Source organism: Pituophis catenifer, unplaced genomic scaffold (genome assembly GCF_029215685.1).
Source record: "Pituophis catenifer annectens isolate HBS135680 unplaced genomic scaffold, rPitCat1.0.hap2 SCAF_2, whole genome shotgun sequence".
NCBI classification, from domain to species: domain Eukaryota; kingdom Metazoa; phylum Chordata; class Lepidosauria; order Squamata; family Colubridae; genus Pituophis; species Pituophis catenifer.
Genome location: NW_027256882.1, coordinates 29,874,380 through 29,891,281, shown reverse-complemented (window position 1 = coordinate 29,891,281; position 16,902 = coordinate 29,874,380). Strand labels below are relative to the sequence as shown.

Sequence of the window (16,902 nt, the reverse complement as noted above, 5' to 3'; positions counted from 1 at the left end):
CACATTGGCAAAAAACAAACAAACCATAAAATACAAATTAAATGGACATGGAAAAGAAAAATGTCAAGGAAACAATTGGTCCATTGTTGGGAGAAAGTGGTAAGAAGGTGACAAGCAACAGGGAGAAAGCAGTACTACTTAACTCGTTTTTTGCATCTGTCTTTACACAAAAGGAAAAAACAGTCCAACCTATCAAAAACAGATTAGGAACACAAGTTAAAGTAGGGGAAAAAATGGTAAGTGAACACCTGTCTACCCTAAACGAGTTCAAATACCAGGATCGGATGGATTATACCCCAAGGTTCTGAAGGAACAGGCAGACGAGATCTCAGAACCACTGAACTATATCTTTCAGAGATCCTGGAGCACAGGATTTTCCAGCCAGAGGACTGGAAAAGAACTGATGTAGTTCCCATCTTCAAAAAAGGAAAAAAAAATAGATCCAGAAAACTATCAGTCTGACCTCAATACAAGGGAAGATTCTGGAAAAGATAATCAAGCAATGAATCAGCGAACACCTAGAAGCAAACAAAGTGATAACCAAAAGCCAACATGGGTTTGTCAAAAACAGATCATGCCAGACTAATCTTATTCCATTCTTTGACAAAGTGACAAAATTAGTGGACCAGAGGAATACTGTCGATATAATTTACTTGGACTTTAGTAAGGTATTTGATAAAGTAGACTATAACCTACTACTAGATAAAGTAGAAAAGTGTGGGTTGGACAGAATCAGCACCAGATGGATTCGTAACTGGCTGACCAACCGCATTCAACGTGTAGTCCTCAATGGAACTGCATCTACATGGAGGGAAGTATGCAGTGGAGTACCCCAAGGCTCTGTTTTAGGCCCAGTACTCTTCAACATCTTCATCAGTGACGAGGGGATAGATGGGGAACACATCAAATTTGCAGATGACACCAAGCTGGTAGGAATAGCCAACCTCCAGAAGGAGTCTAGTGGTCCACTTCAATAAACTCAATTTTGCAGCCCCAAGGAGCCTACAATCAATAAGTCTCAGTCTCTCTCTTTCTCTTTTTTCCTCCTTCCCTCCCTCTCTCTCCATCTCTCTCTCTCTCTCCCTCCCTCCCTCCACTATTTGATTCCCTCTGGAGAAATTAAGATTTCAAGTACAACTGAAGTCTGGGACACTGCAACCATCATAATTAGGGGTGTTTTGCCAAGCATCTGAATTTTGAACATGTGACCATGGGCATGCTGCAATGGTCGTGTGAAAAACAGTCAAGCGAATCACCGTGTTCTCTTCAGTGCAATGTACCATGAGTGGGACTTGCAACTTCCTGTCAATTTTGTTTATCAGAACCCAATTCCATGACTGTGGGACACCGCAACGATCGTAATTGCCAGTTAGTCCCACCCCCAAATAACTGTGATGGGCACAACTTTGAGGAACTACTTTTTAAGCACCAGTGTAATTTTGAAGGCTGAGTAGTAAGCGGTAAGCGAGGGCTGTCTATAAAACTGAATATCCTAAATGGTGCAAAGAGCTATTATTAAAAAAAATCCTAGGTAAAGCCCAGTTCTTCCAGGATAATAAATGGATGGTGCACCACTAGGAAATCCTGTGTTTGTTTGCTAAGTAAAAAAAAAAAATCACAGAAGACAGCAATGGCATGAGAGTTCCATATTGTTTCCAACAAAAGGTGTCCATAAAATCACAACAAGTCACCCCTACTATGAAGGAGAGCCAGTTTTAAAGCAAGTACCACAAATGCAATAAAATCTGGGGAGAAAAGGAATATGTAGCAACTGACATGTTTCAATTGAATTGCTCCTTTTGACTTTTGAATATGAAGGTCACCTGCAGGGCAGAACAGCCTTTAAATCTGAAATTTTACATTGCTTTTCTCACTGCCCTAAACTCCCCCAATATATTTGCTATTCAGATGGTTTCTTCCACTTGCGTGCCTCATTCTTGACACAATCTGAACACATGCTTGGTGCACTGAATTCCTGGAACTGTTAGGAAAAGATAAACTTTGAACCCCCTCTGTGTCTCTTCTCATCTTGTTTTCTCCTTATATGAGGAGCCACAATCTATAGTCTCAGGGCTCCAATCCCCAAGAGATGATGGCTGGAGAATTCTAAGGCTGAAAATCTTGGGGGCCCCCAGGGAGAAAAAGGCTGGGACTCCTGGCACATAGCATTTCTATCATCCACTATCACAAAAATGCAAAGAAAACTCCCAAAAAGATTTTTACATAATAGCCAAATTTCTACAAAAATAAATATCCAGCAACTTCTTATGCTGAAAGCAAGATAGCCATTATCAAAGTAATATGTTCCATTTTTTCTTTCCTCTGCTGCATCTAATACCATTACATATTTGCCTACAAAAAAATCAGGCAAATTCTATTTAATTTAATCAATTTAAATAGTCAATATCTCAGCTGGACTTACAATGGGACACTAGAAATGACATTCAAATGGTTTCTCTCCTGTGTGAATCCTCTGGTGGCCGATGAGGTTGGAATGGTGACGGAAACTTTTCCCACAGTCAGGACATTCAAAGGGTTTTTCTCCTGTGTGAATCCTCTGGTGTTTCACAAGGTCGGAATTCCGACTGAAAGTTTTCCCACAAACAGGACATTCAAAGTGTTTTTCTCCTGTGTGAATCCTCTGGTGTTGAACCAGTCTGGAATTGTGACTGAAACTTTTACCACAATCAGGACACTCATAGGGTTTATCTCCTGTGTGAGTCCTCTGGTGGCCAATGAGGTGGGAATTCTGACGGAAACTTTTCCCACAGTCAGGACACTCATAGGGTTTATCTCCTGTGTGAGTCCTCTGGTGGCCAATCAGGTGGGAATTTTGACGGAAACTTTTCCCACAGTCAGGACATTCAAAGGGTTTTTCTCCTGTGTGAATACTCTGGTGTTTCACCAGGCTGGAATTCTGACTGAAACTTTTACCACAATCAGGACACTCAAAGGGTTTATCTCCTGTATGAGTCCTCTGGTGTTGAACCAGGGTGGAATTCGTACTGAAACTTTTCCCACAATCAGAACATTCAAAGGGTTTTTCTCCTGTGTGAATCCTCTGATGTTTCATGAGGTCGGAATTCTGACTGAAAGTTTTGCCACAAACAAGACACTCAAAGGGTTTTTCTCCTGTGTGAATACTCCGGTGTTTCACCAGGCTGGAATTGTGACTGAAACTTTTACCACAATCAGGACACTTAAAGGGTTTCTCTCCTGTGTGAGTCCTCTGGTGGCCGATGAGGTTGGAATGCTGACGGAAACTTTTCCCACAGTCAGGACATTCAAAGGGTTTTTCTCCTCTGTGAATCTTCTGGTGCTGAACCAGGTTGGAATTCTGTCTGAAACTTTTCCCACAGTCAGGACATTCAAAGGGTTTCTCTCCTGTGTGAATCCTCTGGTGGTTCATGAGGTCGGAATTCTGACTGAAAGTTTTCCCACAAACAGAACATTCAAAGGGTTTTTCTCCTGTGTGAATCCTCTGGTGCTGAACCAGGTTGGAATTCTGTCTGAAACTTTTCCCACAGTCAGGACATTCAAAGGGTTTCTCTCCTGTGTGAATCCTCTGGTGCTTCACGAGGTCGGAATTTTGACTGAAAGTTTTCCCACAAAGAGGACATTCAAAGGGTTTTTCTCCTGTGTGAATCCTCTGGTGTTGAACCAGGCTGGAATTGTGACTGAAACTTTTACCACAATCAGGACACTCATAGGGTTTATCTCCTGTGTGAGTCCTCCGGTGGCCAATGAGGTGGGAATTCTGACGGAAACTTTTCCCACAGTCAGGACATTCAAACAGTTTCTCCTTGGTGTGAGTCCATGTCGCCATGCTTGCTAAAGTATTTACTGCATTGGGAGCATTTGTAGGGCTTCTCTCCTGTGTGGGTCCTTCCAAGAATCACAATGGAGGTGTTCTGATCAGAGGTTTTGCCACATTTAGAGTATTGTATGGCGTTTCTCCAGTCAGGATCCTCTCTGGCGTAATCAGCTATGATTTGCAAGTTGGATCCTTCCCACAACAGGCACATCTATGGAGCTTTTCCACAACTCATATTCCTTTGGAGGGCAAAAATATGGATGATTCCTTGTTTAGCAGTGCTTTTATTCAAGCTGTTTTCTTCCTCCCAGAGTGGGCCTGCAACTCTGTCTGCTCTACGTGGTTTTCCAATTGACCTTTTCCTCCCCAGTAACTTCCAGATATTTCCCTCTTTTGCCCAATGGAAAAATAATCTGCCTTGAGTTTTCATGTAATGTATGCTTGAATTTCACACTCTACGTTTCCCAGTTAGAAATCTCTTCTTGATTTTCTCTCGTTTCCCTAGGTATAAAAGAATTGTGTGACTCTGAAGGAAATGGAAAATATTTTGATTTCTGGACTGACTTGCTTTGGTGTTCAATGTTGCTTGTTATCCTCAGTTGTCCAGAGTGCTCATTTCCATCTTCTTTGTCTATAAGATTCAAATAAAAATGTATCTTTAATTGTGCATGAAATGGTTGCAGAAGATGAGAAAAAAAGAAAAAGGGTTACATTACAATGAAAAAGCAAACATACCACAATACTCAAAGAAGCTCTTACATTAATCATGACACATGGAAGACTACCCAGATCCAAGTTCGAATATCCATTCAGTGATGAAATTCCCTTGTTGACTGGGCCAATCACAAATTCTTAGCAGTGCAAACGGTTGTTTTCACATACAGTCAAGTGAAAAAGAAAGTACATCCTCTTTAATTTCTATGATTTTACTTAATTGGTTAATTGTTCTCACGATTAGGAAATTTCTCACTGCTTCCATTGTATAAAGAGGTGAAGTAGCAGCCAAGTACTGCTAATAAAGTGCCTGTCACATTCCAGCCGTTAGCAAGGAATTTAGACAGAGCCAAACATGATTAACTGACAAACTTTATCCAACAAGCTACAACAAGCAGCACAAAGTGACAAACAGGCAATAGGCAAAATCAGTGCTAACGTGGTTAATCCCTGCACCGTTTATATAGCGTCAGCTCCACCCCCACAGCTACATCCAGGACCCGTCCCTATAACTCCGCACCCCTTATGTGGCGTTCTGTGATGACACAGCCCAGCGCGCAGGCCATACATGCTGCGGCATCACATGCAGGCCTCGCCTCTCATCCAGCCTTGGTAGGCTTCGCGCGGCCCTGGATGAAGCAGGGTAGCGCATCAACACCGGTAGGTACTTTTCAAGCAATGGAGGCCTTGTGCCGCTGAGCTAGTGGCTCCCGGCGCGTCGTGTGGGTATAGCCATGCCTCCCAGCTGGCAGCTCCCGGCACAGTTATGTAAGCCAGGCCCCCATGAATGTCCGGCCAATCTGGCGGATCTCGATATGGGGTGTGGCCAAGGTCTCTGTGCGACTGGCAGCCCCGGTGACCGGAGAGCTGACATTGCCCTTGATCAATTGCTCCTAAGTTGCATTAACAGAGGTATACAATCAAGATCAAGTGAGGTACTAATACCACTCTATAAAGCCTTAGTAAAACCGCACCTACAGTACTGCATCCATTTTGGTCACCCCACTATAAAACAGATGTTGAGACTCTAGAAAAAGTGCAGAGGAGAGCAACCAGGATGCTTAGGGGACTGGAGACTAAAACATATGAAGAACGGAACTGGGCATGGCTAGTCTAGTGAAGAGAAGGACCAGGAGAGATATGATAGCAGTCTTCCAATATTTGCGGGGCTGCTACAGAGAGGAGGGGGTCAAGCTATTTTCCAAAGCACCAAGGAGAGATTCAACCTAGAAATAAGGAGGGACTTTCTAACAGTGAAAACAATCAACCAATGGAACAGCTTGCCTTCAGACATTGTGGCAGCTTCATCACTTGAGACTTTCAAGAAAAGATTGGACGTCCATTTGTCAGAAATGGTGTAGGGTCTCCTGCTTGAGTGGGGGGGGGGGTTGGATTAGATGACCTATAAAGTCCCTTCCAACTCTCTTAATCTTTTAAAAAGATTATTCATAAGTGGGAAACATTCAAGACAGTTGCCAATCGTCCCGGGACTCGACATCCAAGAAAATTCACCCCAAGGCCAGACCATGCAATGGCCAGAGAAATTACTAAAAAAAAAAAGAACTATATCACAGACTCTATAGGCTTCAGTTAGCATGTTAAATGTTAAGATTCATAACAGTGCAATTAGGAAAAGACTGGATAAATATGGTTTGTTTGGAAGGGGTTGTGAGGAGAAACCCTCTTCTCTCTAAAAAGGTCATAGCAGCATGGCTGAGGTTTGCAAAGTTGCATCTGAACAAATCACATGACTTCTGGAACACTGTCCTTTGCACAGACCAGACCAAAGTGGAGTTGGTTGGCCGTAATATAATGACACGTTTGACGAAAATCAAACACAGCATATCAGCACAAGTATCTCATACTATCATGCACGGTGGTGGAGGTGTGATGATTTGGGCTTGTTTTGCAGCCACAGGACCTGGACACTTTGCACTCTTTGAGTTGACCATGAACTCATCTATATACCAAAGTATTCTAGAGTCGAAAGTGAGGCCATCTGTCCAATAGCTAAAGCTTGGTTGACATAGGAAAATGGTCGCAAAACACATCAGCAAATCTACAACACAATTCAAGCTGTTGGTTATTACCTTTAAAGCCCTACATGGCTGAGGGCCAGGCTATCTTCGAGACAGCCTTCTACCGCATAGCTCCCAGCGCCCGGTAAGATCCCACAGAATTGGTCTCCTCTGGATCCCGTCAGCTAAACAATGCCGGCTGGCAGGCCTGTGGGGGAGGGCCTTCTCTGTGGCTGCCCCAGCTCTCTGGAACCAGTTACCTCCTAAGGTCCGGACCATCCCCACCCTATTAGCCTTCCGAAAAGCGGTGAAGACTTGGCTTTTCTGGCATTTCTGAGGCCGTTGATCTCGCTGTTGCGATCTGGTGAGATCCGGCCATGAATGGTATGTTAGAAAATTTTTTAGTTTAGGTTGTAGAGGTCAATAAGATCTTGGAATGTCCCAGCAGCTACAATTAAGCCAGATTTCTTTTATCAAGAAAAACTTTGTTTGTTTATTTAAAACCAATAAACTATTTACATTTTAAATCACAGAACATTGTCTCTTGGTCTTTATTTATTTCTTAGGTAAATGTGCCTAGAGCATATTCCCTTCTTCTCTCTCTCCTCTTTTTTCTCCCGAGTGTGTGACTAAAGGGGGTCATATTTATAGAGTGGCTAAGCCACTTCCCCTTCAGTCCCTTAGACAAAATGGAGGGAAAGTATAAACACAAAACCATCCTTCCAGTATAGACAGTGTAGTTCAGTGGCATTATTTTAGATTATTATCTGACAATTCCCCTTCTGAAAGTGAACTATACTGTCAGCCAAAGTCAAAAATACATATGCATACAATTAGAATGACAAACATAACTTCTTACACAAATCTAGATGCTGATTCTTAGCCAAGGGCTTTGTAAGTATGTCAGCAGTTTGTTCCTCTGTTTATATATAAATGACAGATACAAAATTTATTTGACCATTTGGCGTACATTTTGGTATCTAATATCAACGTGTCTCGATCTATGGCCAACAGCTGTAGACTTTGAAATATGGATTGCAGCATCATTATCCTCCATAATATTTATTGGCTGCAAGGGGCGTGTCCACAAACTAGTGATGAGTGAGTCAAACCATATTAACTCATTTGTGGCTGTAGATAAGCAGGCATACTCAGAGTCTGCAGTCGAGCAAGATATGAACTTCTGTCTGCTAATTTGCCAATGAATTGGGCTGTCATTAAAATAAATTGCAAAACCAGATGTACTTTTTCTAGATTTAGGGTAGCTTGCCCAGTTTGAGTCAGCAAAGCATTTCAGTTGAGCTGATTTCCCTTTGCTAGGTTCTAAAAGGAGAACTGCATCAATTGTTCCCTTTAAATATCTTAAGACCTTTTTTACACCTTTCCAGTGATATTGTTTTGGCTTTTGAGAATGCCTGGATAAAAGATTTATAGCTAAGGAGATATCCAGCCTGCTCCATTTGCTAATAAATAGGAGTGATCCTATTACAGATCTATAAAAGGTTGTATCTTCATAGATTTCACTATCATCATGTGCATGGGCGAGATAATTAGTTTGCATAGGGGTACTTGTTATACTTGCGTTTTCCATATGGCACCTTTCAATTAATTCAATTATTTTTTCTTTTTGTGAAAGGCTAAACCCCTTCTCAGTTTGAGTTATTTGGACACCCAAGTATCTATCTACTTGACCTAGGGATTTTAAAGTAAATTTTCTCCCTATAATTTCTGCAAATTTATCACATGTGGCTTTGTTTGGCCCTATGTAAAGGAAGTCATCCACGTAGACTAATATTTTTTCCAAAATATTGTGTGCCCTTTTTGTAAGCAGGCATTGGTCAGCTGGCGAGGTGGTGAAACCTATTGACCTCAGTAATTTGGTGAAGTGTTCATACCACATAAGGCCTGATTGTAGGAGACCATATAGGCTCTTTTGTAGTTTCCAAGTTGAGCCCTCTTGTCAGCCTCAGCTTTGCCTGCTTCAGCTGCCATAAGAAACAGGGGGGGGACTAGTTAAGGGGGTGAAGGGGGGGAAGATTGCAGGAGGTGTCTTACCAATGCAGGAGGTGTCTTTCCAAGAAATGAAACTGAATCTCCAAAGGGGCCAGCTGACCAACTGCCCTACATTCCTGATGGATGACGTTGCCAGGCGTGATGCCACCTGACCTTTGGATTGGATGATGGTCAATGGACACGGGCGGGGGGGAGAAGCTTACTAGATGCTATTTCGCGCGTTTTGCTCACTTCCAGCTTTACCTGGGTTGCGATCATTTCATATTCAGTAAAAGTACTAATCTCTTTTAAAATATTGAGTTTGGGTTTTCTTTCCTGGATATTGAAGGAAGCATACCTGACACCTCTTTTCCTTCAAAACCGGGTGGCTCCTTGAGGTAAATGTCCTCTTTCAGATCAGCATGCAGATATGCTGTTTTGACGTCGAATTGAAAAACTTTTTCACCTAAGGCCGCTGCGGTTGTTAAGGCAGCTTTTACTGTTTCGGCTCTGACGGTCGGTGAATAAGTGTCCAGGTAATCATCTGGGTACCTTTGGGCATACTCTTTGGCCACTAACTGGGCCTTGTATAACAATTTGTTACCTGGCATGGGTTTGGCTCTAAAAATCTATCTTGTCCCAATAGCGCTTTTGCCTTTGGGAACCTTGGCAGATGTATATACTTGCATTTGTTTAAGGCTATTCATTTCACAAAGCATGGCTTCTTTCCATCTTGCTTGCTCTTCTTCGAGTTGAAGAACATCTTTGTAGTTCTTAGGCACCGTGGTCACAGAGTTGATAGAAGCGATAACCCCTTCATACTTCTGTGGAGGGATCCCCTTGTTTACTCTTTTGGACCATCTTACTTGGTGCCTTTCACCTTCTTCTTGTGATGACGTGTCAGCATTGTAACCCCTCTCGAATTTTAGAGGTCTTTTGCCTCGGGCACCTGGGGAAGTTGAAGATCTTTTCTTTGTGTAGTGACGTCGAGGTGAAGATGGGACACTGGATGGAGGCGATTCTTCAGATAGTGCTTCTGGTTCAGGTGAAGTGTCAGATGAGTTTCTTTCATTGCGTTGCACTCGTGGTGATGGTTGCTGTTGCTGTTCACCATCGTTTGTAGGTGTGATAGGCAGAATGTTTTCTTCATCTTTGAAGTAGACACTGGTGTCATTGCAATGAATTCTCCCCCAGCTTTCATCTTGTTGGAAGTTGGCTGACCTGGAGATAACAACTTTATTTCCTTCATCTAAAAACTTATATGCTTTTGTGCCAGGGGCATACCATTTTCTTTGAGTTTGGTCCCTCTTTTCTTTTTAGTTGTTTAGGGATATTCACCCAGGCATGTGTACCGAAAATTCGTAGATGGGATAATTTGGGTTTTCGCCCATACATGTAATATGGGGTTTGGTCGAGAGTTTTTGACCATGTTCTATTAATTATATAATTAGCGCAGAGGACGGCTTCTCCCCAGAAGGCTCTGCTTAACTTAGCGTCCACTATTAAACAGTTCATTATAGTTTGCAACAAACTGTTACGTCATTCAATAATGACATTTTGAAAGGTGGAGTAAGGTGCCGTTTTGTGGTGTTTTATGCCCTTGCTTTCAATCCAATTTTGAAACTTGGTGGACATGAATTCCGCACCACCGTCGGTCTGCAATTCAGCAATGTTTACTTTATGTTGAGTTTTGACTAAATTATAGAAGCTTTTAAATTTCTCGAAGGCTTCGGCTTTGTCTCTAATTGTATAAATGTAGCCATAGCGAGTATGATCATCTACAATCATTAGGAAGAAATGCTTCCTGCCTAAAGAGGCTGAAAAAGGGCCAACTATGTTCATATAGACCCGCTGAAACATGTTGTTGGCACGGCGTTTCGCAATTTTGGGCCTATTTGCTTCCTTACTTTTAGCTTCTTTGCAGATAGCACAGTCTAGGTGTGCTTTACATTTTCTAAGGTCTAAACCCTCAGTAAATAGTGGCATCTTGTCAATTACCTGGAAACTGAAGTGCCCTAGCTTTCTGTGTAAGATATGAACACACTTACTATGAAGTGATTTTCCCTTAGAGGGCGCTTTGTCACTGACCTTTTTGTTACCTTGAGATGTTTGAGATTCAATATCATTTTGGGTAGTCATTTCATCTATCTGCGCTCTGGCTTCCTTCTGCCTGTTGCTCCACTGCTCTAGAACCTTGGGTTTAACAAGTGGGATTAGGTATGGCAAATCATTAAACAGTTTTAAACTAGCAACAATAACATTTTGTTTTGTCACATAACCACCAGTTTCCTTGAGTTTAATATTAATACCATTTTCCCTGCATAACTTTGTGCTACTCAACAAGTTATTGGTTATCTTTGATACAAACAGTACTCCCTCAATATCGCCAATCCCTTCAATATAAACTGTTCCCACTCCTTCAACAAGTACATTAGCACCTGTGGCAACTTTTACATTAGCTAATGTTATCTAATGTAAAAGTTATTAGATATGTGAGGGAGTTTTGAATCTTGTAGTAAGTTAGCATATTTTAGCTTATGCTTGTTTAATGTTATACCCTGTTTTTGCTCTGGGAAGTCGGGAGGGCGTGGGGAGGGGGGGTTGAAGGTTGTGTGGGGATAAAATTGTTGTCTAATTTTTAATAAAATTAAAAGATAGAAAAATGTATTAATAGAGAAGTAAGAAATGTGGGGAAATGTCATAATAAAGGAAATGATAATACTAAGATATGATAAATACTGGAGGAGTAAAAAGAAGACACAAAATATGTATTCAGAAGATACACTAAATGATTGATTATGTATTGTTTGTTTGCTTGTTTATAAAATAAAAAAAACTTTTTAAATAAAAAAAACATATCTCTTGAATTTCGGAGGTCAGATAGCCTCATTGTTATGAGGAGATTAGTGAGGGATTCATTTAAGTCATTTTCCTCAGTTAAAGCCTTTACGATACTGTATTTGGACTTTGCTGCTTCTTTGGGGTCAGGAGTTGCTTCAAGCAGAAGATCATAAGGGTCTTCTTCTGCTGTTACTTTGCCAATATTTTCCTCATAGTGAGAGGAAAAGTCAATTAGGGGCCTTTCAGGACTTGTGGCTACTGACCTGTATCCTGCAATTCACCCACTGGCTCCTCTTTCACCATATTCTTTAGCGTCTTCATCAGAGCTGTCAAAATCAGCTGTTCTGCTGGTCGTGTTTGTTTCATGGTTTTCTTGATGCTGGCTAGCCATCTGAATCCTCTGGGCTCTGGTTAATACCGGGGATTCACGGGTCCAAGTAATTTTCTTTTTAGTGACCCCTTTTATTTTAGATGACATATGTGAGCTTGCTAAAGATCATTAGACCACAACCATCCTCTTGCTACCAATTTGTTAGAAAAGTTTTAGTTTAGGTTGTAGAGGTCAATAAGATCTTGGAATGTCTCAGCAGCTACAATTAAGCCAGATTTCTTTTATCAAGAAAAACTTTGTTTATTTAAAACCAATAAATTATTTACATTTTAAATCACAGAACATTGTCACTTGGTCTTTATTTCTTAGGTAAATGTGCCTAGAGCATATTCCCTTCTTCTCTCTCTCCTCTTTTTTTCCCCAAGTGTGTGACTAAAGGGGGTCATATTTATAGAGTGGCTAAGCCACTCCCCCTTCAGTCCCTTAGACAAAATGGAGGGAAAGTATAAACACAAAACCATCCTTCCAGTATAGACAGTGTAGTTCAGTGGCATTATTTTAGATTATTATCTGACATGGTGTGAATGTGTTTTAATGTTTTTAATTTTTAAATGTTTTTATAATGATTTTTTAAATGTATTGTAAACCGCCCTGAGTCTTTGGAGAAGGGCGGCATATAAATTGAATAAATAAATAAACAGAATGGCTGCAAAAGAAAAGAATGAAGGTGTTGCAATGGCAGTCAAAGTCCAGACCTCAACCCGATTGATGGAACTTCAAGAGAGTTGTGCATAAAAAAACACCCACAAACCTCAATGAACTTGTTAAGGATATTGGTGTTGTGTTACCAACCAGCAGAGTAAATGCACAAGGAAACGTTGCTGAGAGCAATGAATAAGAGTTATGCAAACTGGTTTATCAAAAGCTTACTTTATAGTAGAAAAACAGTCTCATAGTCTTTAAACAAATTCCAAGTCTTTGCCAGTAAATCAGTCCAGTAGTTACAGAATCTTCTTACCCAACAAACAGTAGTTGGTTAGAACAGTGGTCCCCAACCTTTTTATCGCCGCGGACCAATCAGCCTTTGATAATTTTACCGTGGCCCGCTGAGCGCGCGCAGGGGTGGGGGCTTTGGGCCACACGTGCGTACCTGCGTGGGGCTCTCTTCCCTGGAGCCTTTGCGCACGGCCCAGGAGCTTTTGCGCACGGCCCAGGAGCCTTTGCGCTGCAGCGTTCATGTCCCCCGACCGCTGCGCGGCCCGGTGCCAGGTACTCCACGGCCCGGCACCGGTCCGCGGACCGGGGGTTGGGGACCACTGGGTTAGAATAACAAACTCACTCTGGTTCACAAACCACGATGGTTGCAGATCCATCAAACGATGATTACAGATAACAACTCCTCTCAATGGTAGCATATCATCACAGCTTCATCATCATAGCAGACTGAATACGTTACAGTACCTTGCTTAAATACTCTCATAACCAGTCATTATGTAATTACAGCATGACTCAGCATTAAAGTCACATAATACATTTACAGCTTAAAGATACAGTACACTTATATTGCCTGGACAACATAGTTAGGCTCAAACCATATCCTAACAGAATTGAAGCAATGTTGTATATTTAGAGAGGGCCAAAATTCCTCCACAACGCTGCAAGAGATTGATAAAGTCATACAGAAAAGAATTACTACTAGTTGTTGCTGCTAAAGGTGGTTCTACAAATTATTGAATCATACTTTTTTTACACATGACTTTTCTGTTTTGGCTTTCTTTTTATAAAATAAAAGATGACCTGATGTAATATGTCATGTGTTGTTGTTCTTTTGTGGTTGCATTAACCTACTTTTAAGAACTTCTAAGGACCAATTGATTTTCACTACATCCTGATATATAAAACCATAGAAGTCAAGGAGAGTGTACTTTTTTTCATATGACTGTTTATCTGGAAGTCCTTGGGATGGATTATACGTTTGCAGATATACACATTCAGAGAGAAATAATACACACATCTACAATATGGAGAAAATCAATGTCTTTCAAGCCTGAAAAATATCTCAATCATACCTTCTGCACTAATGTTAATCAAGAATCTGATCAATTTGATGTTTGCTCATATGTTGAGATGGTAAGGCTGAAGTTCAGGCCTCAACAGTCTCCTGAGGCCATGGAAACGTTCACAGGAAACCACTAGCCTGTCTGTTAGGCACGTGACCAAAATCATAGAAGGCATGCATGACTATTTTTATGATTTTTATTATTTCTATATTTCTATACTTTATCTGTCGTGTCTCAGCTGCTTCTTATGTAATGAAGCGAAAGCAAAGAAATATATAAATATCTGCCTTTCACTATGCTCAGGGTTCCTTCCTTCTTAGGAGGAACCCAACATTATTCAGCTGAAGAAATGCGTTGGCTTATCAACAAACACACTTGAACTCTTGTTTTACCTAGACAAACATGTCAATCTGCATGACACTAACTTTACAGATGTGGGGGCTTTAACTGACCAAATGAGGCCTAAAGCCTCTGCAAGATTTGAAGCACCAGTTATGCCCATGGAAGCCATGAACTCCAAGTAAAGGCAGAAAATGCTTTCCACAACCTCTTTGGTGACATCCCAATTGAAGTAGTCCTCACTTACTGACTGCAGTTGGGACTGGCATCTGTGTCACTAAGCATTTTATTTCCAGCTCCTTTCTCCTGGCTTGGAACCGGACCAGATTTTTCTTCCTACAATTTATTTAGATTTTAATGTGTATGTATTATTTTCTGTCTCTAAGCCACCCACAGTTATGTCATGGTAAGATTGGTGGCCAATACATTTTATAAATAAATAAATACAACTGAACAGTCAAAACATTCAATAGCTAGTTTTTAAAAAGTGCTGGGTTAAGCACAGTTGAACCTGGTGAATACACGGATGGGGGCACTAATAGGAAAACATGGTGCTTGTTATCTAGAAATGGAAGCAAAACAACCCAGAAATGACTAGAGACACATAAATCCGATCTTGTTGCCCAGAAAACATCAGGTCCATAAGAGAAGAATTGAGTTGGGGGACCTTGGAGGTCTTCTAGTCCATCCCCTGTTCAGCCAGGAGACCCTATTCCATCCAGAACAAATGGCTGCCCAATCGCCCCTCAAAACCCTCCAGTGACGGAGCAGCCACAACCTCTGGAGGGAAGCCATTCCCAAAGAATCAACCTCCCCTTGAACGAGGCTTTTTCAATCTTCCCACCAGCAGAAATTGCAGCCACCAGTTCCACAGCCTGCAGCACCAGTGGGCTTCCATTTGGGGAGGGAAGGAACCTGCAGCAGCAGCAGCTGAGAGGCTTCAGCCCAGTTGCTTCTCCGCTTCCAGGCCGTGGAGGGAACCGAACAGCCCAAGTTGTTTTTAAAAATAACTTTATTGTCATTGTACATATATACATAGTATACCCATACAACGAAATTCACTTAACACCGAAAGACCAGGTCCAACACACATAACAATCCCCAAACCCACCACAAATTCCCCGACCCTAAACCACCCAAACATCCACACAACAGACCAAGCAAGTAAAGATTTGCTCCCGGACTCTCCTGCCAGCTGCCCTCCACTCACCTTCCAGCTGCTGCTTCGACCATGGGAAGAGCAGAAAAGCCGCTCTGCACTCCACTTTCCTCCTCTGATCCGGAAGAGGAAGTTACTCTGTGCTTCTCCTCTCCTCCCATCATTTCTAGAAATTCAGTGTTGATGCCTTTCTAGGCACAGATGTTGCCTGACCGCCATCTAGCGACAGGAGGTGGAAAAACACGTGTGTCCCTTCAAGGCGTTTGGAAGATGTTTCCACTGATTATATGGCAACAGGTCCTTTTTGACTCCTAGCGATCGCCCTTTGCAACTGAGCCAAGTGAAATAGTGAAACGTGACGCTACCTACCTTCGTTTTTGGTACCTATGGGTCGTCTTGATGCCTGGCCTTGCAGTTTCCTTGGCAAGGGTGTTTGGGAGGGGGTTCCCCTCCTTTCCTGCTTCCTAAGCTTGAGAGGACTGGCCAAAGTTGAACAGATGGTTTTGCCCTTCAGGTGGGACTGGAACTGAGCGTTTCTCTGACTCTAACCTGGTGCCTTCACCACTACACCAAACTGGATCTTCTTCCTCCCCACAAAAAACACCCATTGACCTGTTCCTGCTGCTCCCACAGCAAATTCAAGGCTGCAGCTTTCAAAATCAATGAATCAATGAATAGATAAGAGTTGGAAGGACCATGGAGATCTTCTGTTCCAACCCCCTGCTCAAGCAGGAGACTATACCATTTCAGACAAGTCCATTTTTAGATTTATTGCTTGGATATGTTTTCCAAGATATTACCAGGTGTTAGGCTGTTTTGTCTGGAAATTCCTGCAGGTTTTTTACCTTTTTAAACCCTATCAGCTCTTTTCCAGTCCTCAGTTACAGGTAGTCCTGAACTTACAACCACAATTGAGCCCAAAATTTATGTTGTTAAGCGAAAAACTTGTTAAATGAATTTTGCCCCATTTTATGACTTTTCTTGCCACATTTGTTAATGAATCATTGCTATTGTTAAATGAGTAACACTGTTGTTAAGTGAATCTGGTTTCCCCATTGAGTTTGGTTGATAGCATGTCACAAAAGGGGATCACATGACTCCGGGACACTGCAACCGTCATAAATGTCAAGCATCTGTATGTAAATAACATGACCAGGGGGATGCTACAATGGTAATAAGTGTGATAAATGGACATAAATCACTTTTTTCAATGTTGTTGTAACTTCGGTCACTAAATTAACTATTGTAAATTGAGGTCTACCTCTAGTTCCCCCGTGCTCCAAGGATTTTGAAACATATGTTACAATGGTTCTGAAATCACATTTACTAGTTCCTTCAGAACTCTGGCTGCAGTCCGTCCTGACCCAATGATTTGAATTGGTCTAGAGCAGCGATGGCTAAGCTTTTTGCCATCGCATGCCAGGAGAGGGGGGTGGGCAGGGGAATAGAATAGAATAGAATAGAATAATTTTATTTATATACCGCCCTTCTCCCAAAGGACTCGGGGAGGTGTACAGCCGGTTTAAAAACATAAATATACAAATATCATAATTAAAATTAATTAAAATCATTAAATAGTTTGGCCCAATTTTAAAACCCAAAAATTTTAAACCCCAATTTAAAATCATTCAATT

The 16,902-nt window shown here is 41.6% G+C and overlaps 2 protein-coding genes across 2 annotated transcripts in view; one reads left to right on the top strand and one right to left on the bottom strand.

The window, feature by feature from the left end:
* Window positions 1-16,902, top strand: part of LOC139310059 (uncharacterized) — a 649,177-nt gene that overhangs the window by 236,439 nt on the left and 395,836 nt on the right.
* LOC139312009 (zinc finger protein 271-like) lies at window positions 1,674-15,358 on the bottom strand. Its single transcript, XM_070936526.1, has 3 exons — window positions 15,320-15,358; window positions 4,379-4,445; window positions 1,674-4,053 (listed from the first exon to the last, which is right to left on the bottom strand). Exon 3 carries the CDS (start codon window positions 3,824-3,826, stop codon window positions 2,432-2,434), a length of 1,395 nt encoding a protein of 464 aa, XP_070792627.1. The 5' UTR covers window positions 3,827-4,053; window positions 4,379-4,445; window positions 15,320-15,358; the 3' UTR covers window positions 1,674-2,431.

Excerpts from the sequence above, each read along its gene's own strand:
- LOC139312009 (XM_070936526.1), bottom strand. The coding sequence starts at position 3,826 with ATGGCGACATGGACTCACACCAAGGAGAAACTGTTTGAATGTCCTGAC.